Genomic DNA, 9131 nt, shown 5'->3' on the forward strand with positions numbered 1-9131 from the left:
CGTGGTCGGCTGGGCGTTAAGCAAACAAACAAACAAACAAACAAACAAACAGTAAGTAAAACCCATTTGCAATAATGATTCCCACGATCATTGTTCACAGGCATGGTGGCCATTCTGGACGAGGCAATTGCCAACATCACTGGACACCTGGAAGATACTGGGCTGATTGACAACATGCTGATCGTCTTCACCACGGATGTAAGGGCTAGCTGTTTGACTGCGTGTCCGTCCACCTGTCTGTCAGTGTGCCTGTGTTTATATTTGCTACTCTGTGTCTATGCGTTTGCGTTGGTTTACATCTTGACTGTCGAGATATATCATATGGCTAACTTCATATTTTGGTAGAACATGTCTTATCTTGTCTCGTCTTAAATGTCTTGTCTTGCCTTGTCTTGTCTTGTCTTAAATGGCTTGTCTTGTCATGTCGTGTCTTCTTCTTCTTCTTCTGCGTTCGTGGGCTGAAACTCCCACGTACACTCGTGTTTTTTGCACGAGTGGAATTTTACGTGTATGACCGTTTTCACCCCGCCATTAAGGCAGCCATACGCCGCTTTCGGAGGAAGCATGCTGGATATTTTCGTGTTTCTATAACCCACCGAACTCTGACATGGATTACAGGATCTTTTCCGTGCGCACTTGGTCTTGTGCTTGCGTGTACACACGAAGGGGGATAAGCCACTAGCAGGTCTGCACATAAGTTGACCTGGGAGATCGGAAAAATCTCCACACTTAACCCACCAGGCGGCCGCGACCGGGATTCGAACCCTCGACCTTCCGATTAAGAGGCCGACGTCTTACCACCCCGCCACAGCGCCCGTCGTCTTGTCTTGTCTTAAATGGCTTGTCTTGTCATGTCGTGTCTTGAATGACTTGTCTTGCCTTGTCTTGTTGTGTCTTAACTGACTTGTCTTGCCTTGTCTTGTCGTGTTTTGTCGTGCCTTAATTGTCTCGTCTTGTCTTAAATGGCTTGTCTTGTCTTGTCTTGTCGTTTCATAAATGACTTGTCTTGTCTTGTGATATATCATTTCACTTCTTTTCACTTCACCTCATCGCATTTCATCTAATCTCATTTCATCTCATCTTATCTCACCTCAACCCATCTCATCTCACCTCATCTCATCTCAACTCATCTCATCTTGTCTATGTCTCTCTGAACAGAACGGAGGTCCGGTGTGGGACGCGGGCAACAATTGGCCATTGCGTGGGGCCAAGGCCACCATGTGGGAGGGAGGGACTCGGGGCACAGCCTTCGTCTACAGCAAGAACCTCTTTCAAAACAAAGGCACCGTGCACAAAGGGTGAGTCAGCTTGCAAACACAAATCTGAAAACAAACAGAAATGTCGTGTTTAAGAAAATGTAGATATACATTTACAAACATTATGAACAGGAAATCTAAGAAAGGAGACTTCTCAAAGCGGAATAGTCTTAAATCTATGGGTATTAACAAGAGAGGGAGAAGGGGGGGGGGTGAAATACGGGGAGAAGGAAGAAGAATACAGTTGAGTGTACAGCAGTTAGCTGCTGATAGTTCCTATTAAACAAAAATGTTTATCCATCCAAACAAAGTTTTTCTGAGCCAAATGTTATGCTTTAAATCCAGTCAAAAATACACAATGGGTTCTGAGGGTTTTCTAGTTATGCACTTTTGCCCAGATGTTCCCTCCTCTCTGTAATCGTTTTAAAACAAAATAAAGCGAGATGAAAAAAAACAAAAAAACAATCAATTAATTTGCTGTTTCATTTACCTAGTGTGTGGCTGTGTGTCTAAAAACAGAATGATGCACGCAGTGGACTGGTTTCCGACCATGATGACCGCGGCCGGCGGTAGTCCACGTGAGTATAGGCAGCAGAGAAAGAATAGAGATATAAACACCACACAGAAACTTACATGTTTTAAGAAAAGTGACAAACTGCAGTTCTCACTCTGGCACTGGTCCGGTGACATAGTATGTAGTTCTAGTGGCAAACGTAGCACACAAAGTGCTGACTGGTGTCAAATAAACACTTGTGAGCAAAGTCACAAAGTGTTCAATCCTTGTATCAGACATGTGTTGAAAAGTGGGACACGTCTGTTCAGAGTGTGTGTGTGGGAATGTCTGTAATGTGTTTGCCTATCTGTCTGCATGTCTATCTTTCGGTCTGTCTGTCTGTCTGTCTGTCTGTCTGTCTGTCTGTCTGTCTGTCTGTATCCGTGTCTGTCAGTTTTGGCAATTAATTTAAAGAGGGGTTCCACTTTCTTTGAACTATTCCATTATTTCCCACAGCCCCAGGAATTGACGGAGTCAGTCAGTGGGAGTCATTGACCACGGGCTCACCCAGCCCTCGCTCCGAGTTCGTCTACAACATGGATGCCATAGAAGACGGACAGAAACCAGCTTTTCACGCAGCTATTCGGTGAGGAATATAAACGATGATTGGTTGCCTGATTGATTGATTGATTGATCAATTGATTGATTGATTAGCTGATTGAATGATTGAGTGAGTGATTGAGTGTTTCAGTGTTTGAATAATTGACTGATTGATGATATATATGGATAGATGGATGGATGGGTTGATTGAATGATTGATTGTTTGATTGATTGAGTTATTGATTGATTGATTGATTGCTTGATTTGAACAACAAAGACACAAATAAGCTTTATATTCAGCCATCAAGTGGGGATTCTAACGCAACTTTTCTTTTTGAAAGCGAGACCGGGTTGAGGTTTTTTTGTGTGTTTTTTTTGGTATCGTCCCTAAAACCTTTATGTTGCTTTCCGGGGCAGCAAACGTTGAGGGATAAAATGGAGACAATGAGTGAGTGAGGGAATGATCGCTAATGACATTCTCCATACTACTGCTCAGTTGCTTGATTCATTCGTTCGTTAATTAATTTATTGATACCGGATGCCCAAGCCTACAACAAATATGTGCATATTCCAATGATGATAAAACCTTAGATTTAAAATAAGCTGCACGTTGGACAGAAAAATGTAAACACAATTGTGACCCTCCACCACGAAATGAGTCGCATGTCACCTCGCGCGGTTCTACGCTAGGCTTAATATAAGTCCGGGGAGTGTCTGGTAACAGTGTGAGGGTCACCTTAGTCACAGGCTTATAACTCAAACAGATTTCGCTCTTTTCTAAAACGGTTTTCACCACTGCATAGAGCATAAAATACTCTTTAGGATAATGTATAAATATGAAAATCATGCAAAGGTGACATGCGACTTATTCCGTGGTGGAGGGTCACAATTGGATCCTCATATTCCACAGATCGGGTGACTGGAAACTGATGCAGGGGCCAGCTGGAATGGGACCCGCTGGAATACCTTATAACGGGTGGTATCCTGTACCCGGGGTGGATGGGGAGCAGGAGGAGTTCGACGAGTCAGCCGTAGAAGACCCAGGACCTGATGACTACCAGCTCTTTAACATCAAAGGTGAGAGAATGATTTAAATAAAATTGTTTTGTTGATAAGGGTAATGATTATGATCACAACAAAAAGAACCCCCTGTGGTAAGTTGTTCTTGTAGCTTTTTTTGTTTTTGTTTTTTATTATTTAAAAAATATATATATGTGACCCTCCGCCACGAAATGAGTCACATGTCACCTTTGCATGATTTTCATGTTTTTACATTTTCCTAAAAATTGTTTATGCTCTATCCAGTGGTGAAAACCGTTTTAGAAAAGAACGAAAACTGGTTGAGTTATAAGCCTGTGACTAAGGTGACCCTCACACTGTTACCATACACTGCCCGGACTTATATTAAGCCTAGCGCAGAACCGCGCGAGGTGACATGCGACTCATTTCGTGGTGGAGGGTCACATATTGAGTGGGTCAGGGCGGGGATGGTTATATTGTTTATTTGTGTATTTTGTATTTTTAAATTCATCCGCCAAACAAATGTTGTCCATTTCGACAGACATTATTTTACGAGTTGATTTCCAGGATGGCAAACACTCCAGTTTGATATATTTATGTTCTCTCGCTTATGTTTCTTGGTATGGATCGCGCACGCTTAATTTGTCGCAGGTCAGGATATGGAGCACCAAAATTTAGTTGAAAATATCGCAAGGGCTGGGATCAATGTTTATACGAGTGGTGGAAAAGGCTTGGATGGGTTTCCATAACCAAACTTGACAAAGTCCTTGACATTTGAGCCGCGCTGAGCTTTGACACTGTGATAATGTTTATACGTACTTCTAACTCAATCTGTCTTTTGTCTGTGGTGTAAAATGCTCTTTAGATCGTTATGAACGATAGTATACTTCACAAAAGGAGATCGCGCTTGAGCGTGAAGCGTACACCTAGACGCACAAACTATGTTTTTGTTTTATTTTGATTATTACATTTTAATTCATTCTATTTTATTTTATTGCATGACAACTTACCTTTGGACTTGTAAATCGTGACAGAAGTTACGATGGATTTGTTTGGTGGTTGATGTTTATCCTTGTTCTTCAGTTTTGTTGTATATTGAATTGGGGGAACTTTGTTTGTTTGTTTGTTTGTTTGTTTGCTTTAACGCCCAGCCGACCACGAAGGGCCATATCAGGGCGGTGCTGCTTTGACATATAACGTGCGCCACACACAAGACAGAAGTCGCAGCACAGGCTTCATTTCTCACCCAGTCAAGTTATTCTGACACCGGACCAACCAGTCCTAGCACTAACCCCATAATGCCAGACGCCAGGCGGAGCAGCCACTAGATTGCCAATGTTAAAGTCTTAGGTATGACCCGGCCGGGGTTCGAACCCACGAATCGACCTCCCGATCACGGGGCGGACGCCTTACCACTAGGCCAACCGTGCCGGTCTTTGTTCTATGGTTTGTTTAAAATTTCATCAGCATTAAAATGTCCCTTTCAAGACACGAACTGTTCTATGAAATGGAAGTTCTCTGTATAACCTCTGTTGTTTTCATTTCCTCAGAGGATCCAACAGAACACCATGACGTCAAAGACAAGTACCCGGATGTTCTGGCCAAGATGAAAGCGAGGCTAGCTGAATGGCGGCAGACGATGGTACCTGCTAACTTTCCTGAAAACGATCCTGCCGCCAACCCTGAGCACTATGGCGGCACCTGGACACCCGGCTGGTGCTGAAGAGACTTCTTGACGGATCCAGTGAAATAAATCATATTGAAATTCGATTTCCTAAGATAAATGAATACATAAATAAATATGAGAATACACGTTGAACTGTATTAGTCTTGGGATCGTCTTTTGGCAACGATGTTCCAGTGTGTGTGTGTGTGTGTGTGTGTGTGTGTGTGTGTGTGTGCGTGTGTGTGTGTGTGTGTGTGTGTGTGTGTGTGTGTGTGTGTGTGTGTGTGTGTATGTCTGTGGGTGCAGTTCATTTTCGGAACAGCGCAGATGTCGAGATGGGTCACAACACATGATAGTTTGATTTCCAAAAAAAGCGCAGCTCATTTCCGGAACAGCGCAGATGACGAGCTGCGTCACAACAAAATGGAAGCCGCCAGTGGCATCGAAGCCGCCAGCGGCAAGCTCAATCGCAACCTTATACTAGGGCGCTCATAGCCATGCGCGTTGGAGAATATTACGGTCTGCTATGACTACCAAACACAGCATCAATTTAGATTTGAAAAATAAAATGCTAAAACACTAATTCTGGGACCTTTTTTGTGTGTGTTGTCATCTTTTCAACTTCCAAAACGAACTCTGTAGCTATTCTTGAAATGAGCAAAGTAAGTAGGACATTGAAGCTGTGGCGTAATGCGTGCATGTGACTTGTGAGTGGATGTGCCGAATGATAAGTTTGCTTGTTGACTGTTTGTTTTTAATCCTTCTAGAGTATCATATTTATCTGGTTGTTGTTTATCAAATGTTAACTATTAATGCTTGTATTGTATGATGGAATTGTAAAGCGCCATGAGACTGTTTATCTTGCGGTGAACAGCGCTATAGAAGATTATTACCAATTCAGTGCCCCGTATGGTTTTTTGACCAATCAGGACGGATTCTAGGTGACCCTCTAAATGTTATAAGGTTCAGGCAGGGACTCTTTTTGTTTATCAAGCTAAAAGTTAACAAAACAAATTAAAAATTTAAATCAACATTATCAGCGTGATTTATTCTAAAGAATGACACTTCAAATGCTGTCAGATAATACTCTCTTTATCTAAAAAAAAAATACCGAAAAGCGAGTTTTGTCGGTGGGTGCTTTACGGAACAGCAAGGCACCTTCCATCCTCTGAGTGTGCAATGCCGACCAGCTTTACGTCAAATGTACCGTTACGTCATTTCTGGAGTCGGTTCTAAATCTGTCGCTCTCTGTTCAACAAGAAAAAGCGAAGCAAGCGAAACGCATGTTCAACATGGTTTATCTTGTGAGATTGTTGTGTGTCAAACGAATTTGATCTGTAAATATTCATCACGTCAGGTGTGTTACTCTGATTGGCTGACCCAGGTCACGAGAATTATTTGACTGACAGGCATAATCAGGTAGGAGCGCTCAAGTTTCCATTGCGGCTGTTCTGTCTAATTCGCGGGGTTGCTTCGAAATTTCTTTTGGTCGAATTAAACGGTAATAAAACCGTTATTTCTAATATGCTCACTATTAGCAAATGATAACAGACATGTCTCACAAACGATATCAGCATTCGCCTAAAAGGCTCATGCTTGATATTTTTTTTTCTCGACATGTCTGTTATCATTTGTGAACAGTCAGCATATTAGAAATAACTCATATTATTACCATTCCAGTGCACCATTGGCTTTTTGGCCAATCAGGACTGATTCTAGGTGACCCTCTAAATGTTATAACGTTCAGGCAGGGACCTTTTTACATTTAGTCAAGTTTTGACTAAATGTTTTAACATAGAGGGGGAATCGAGACGAGGGTCGTGGTGTATGTGTGTGTGTGTGTGTGTCTATGCGTGTGTGTGTGTGTGTAGAGCGATTCAGACTAAACTACTGGACCGATCTTTATGAAATTTTACATGAGAGTTCCTGGGTATGAAATCCCCAGATTTTTTTCATTTTTTCGATAAATGTCTTTTATGACGTCATATCCGGCTTTTTGTAAAAGTTGAGGCGGCACTGTCACACCTTCATTTTTCAATCAAATTGATTGACATTTTGGCCAAGCAATCTTCGACAAAGGCCGGACTTCAGAATTGCATTTCAGCATGGAGGCTTAAAAATTAATTAATGACTTTGGTCATTAAAAATCTGAAAATTGTAATTAAAATTATTTTTTATAAAACGATCCAAAATTACTTTTGTTTTATTTTTCATCATGTTCTGATTCCAAAAACATATAAATATGTTATATTCGGATTAAAAACAAGCTCTGAAAATTACAAATATAAAAATTATGATTAAAAATAAATTTCCGAAATCGTTTTAAAAACAATTTCATCTTATTCCTTGTCGGTTTCTGATTCCAAAAACATATAGATATGATATGTTTGGATTACAAACACGCTCAGAAAGTTAAAACGAAGAGAGGTACAGTATAGCGTGCTATGCAGCACAGCGCAACCGCTACCGCGCTGAACAGGCTCGTCACTTTCACTGCCTTTTGCACTAGCGGCGGACTACGGCCATTGTGAAAAAATGCAGTGCGTTCAGTTTTATTCTGTGAGTTCCACAGCTTGACTAAATGTAGTAATTTCGCCTTACGCGACTTGTTTGTTTATCACGCTAAAACTTAACAAGACAAACTAAACATTGGAACTAACAATATCAGCGTGACTTATTCTACAAAATTACACTTCAAATGCTGTCAGATACTACACTCTTTATCCAGAAATACAGAAAAGCCAGTTTTGTCGGTGGGCGCTTCACAGAACGGCGAGACACCACCCACCCTTTGCGTTCACAATGCCGACCCACTCACTTCAAAATGCCATTTTCCTAGTTCTGACGATTCAAGCGAAATTGCGTCACTTAATTTACGTCACTTAATTTACGTCAAATATATCTTTACGTCATTTTCTTTCTCTCTGGCGTTGTTTCGAAATCTGTCGCTCTCAGGTGGACAAGTAGGCTAGGCAGATTTCATCAGATTTCACCTCCTGTGTGAACAAATTGCTATAAAATTTATTTCACCTTTTTTGTACTCTACATGCATCCATTGATCAGGTAAAACCGAGTTGGCCAACGTTTTCCCATGCGAACTATATTTTTGAAGCTTTTAAAGAATGATGACAACTGCGCAATAACGGTATTCCGAATATGCTCCGTCCCTCACTTCTCACGTCTATAACATGTCTTATTTTAAGGGATGTGCCATATGTCACTCATATAGTATGTAAGAAAAGCACATTCAGTTGATAAATAGGTTGAATTGCATTTATTTAGCGCGAAATAACGTAGCCGAAGCTCAAATCTAGCGCATTCGGTGTGGTTTCACAGGGCGCGTCTCCCGGGTCGCGTTTGACAGGTATGTGAGTTGACAATTACTGTGCTGATATTCTCCCTCCTTTACCCGTTACTGTTGCATTACACATGTGAACATGCACACGCACACTCTATTCAACATGACCTCGTACTTACGCTAAAGCCCGTCTTCATCGTCTGATGTACCTACACAGGCAACCTCGGTCACAGTGTTGGCACAGCTCTCCCCTCTGCACTCTCCACAGCCAGACGTACACACGAGGCCGTGTTTTCGGCATGAACATCTTGCTGTTCGACACTCTGTCTTGCAATTGCATCGGATGACATCGAGTAGATCACCAGGAGCAGCAGCAATGTCAATGAGAATAGGAAGCATGGCGCCTTGAACAATCTCCCATCCCCAGTCCATCGGATCCAGGAGGAACTGTTCTTGATGCAAGTGCATCCATTCTTGCACCTGGAAGTATGTTCTCATGGAATGGAATTTAGCTGCTGCTGATGTAGGTGGGAGTTTGCAGGGCTGAAACGATGAGGTACATGTAGAGACTTTCTGCATGTACTTGATGTAGCGGAGGAAGTTCAAAGTGTCTCTTTCCTTCCCCCCATAGAGTTCTACAAAGGCCCTTTCTCCTGCTCCTATCAGCTCATCAGTGTGTAACCGAGTGCCGAAACACTATGATCACCTCGGGAGGCGAAGTGCAATCAAACAGGATTGAAAATGTTAGAGCTAATTTCTTAGCCCTATAAAAACTGTTATGCAAACCCGAAGGTTTCC

At 42.0% G+C, this 9131-nt stretch overlaps 1 protein-coding gene across 1 annotated transcript in view; it reads left to right on the forward strand.

Annotated features, from left to right (window-relative positions):
- LOC138971319 (arylsulfatase B-like) overlaps window positions 1–5188 on the forward strand; it is a 12613-nt gene extending 7425 nt beyond the window's left edge. Inside the window, exons 9-14 of the mRNA XM_070344040.1 lie at window positions 101–198; window positions 1159–1298; window positions 1776–1834; window positions 2266–2395; window positions 3260–3426; window positions 4920–5188. Coding sequence (XP_070200141.1) covers window positions 101–198; window positions 1159–1298; window positions 1776–1834; window positions 2266–2395; window positions 3260–3426; window positions 4920–5092 — 767 coding nt within the window. The 3' untranslated portion in view covers window positions 5093–5188. The remainder of the gene's footprint in view (window positions 1–100; window positions 199–1158; window positions 1299–1775; window positions 1835–2265; window positions 2396–3259; window positions 3427–4919) is intronic.
- Window positions 5189–9131: the final 3943 nt, after the last annotated feature.

The sequence above is a fragment of the Littorina saxatilis genome, linkage group LG7, assembly GCF_037325665.1.
Source record: "Littorina saxatilis isolate snail1 linkage group LG7, US_GU_Lsax_2.0, whole genome shotgun sequence".
Lineage (NCBI taxonomy): Eukaryota > Metazoa > Mollusca > Gastropoda > Littorinimorpha > Littorinidae > Littorina > Littorina saxatilis.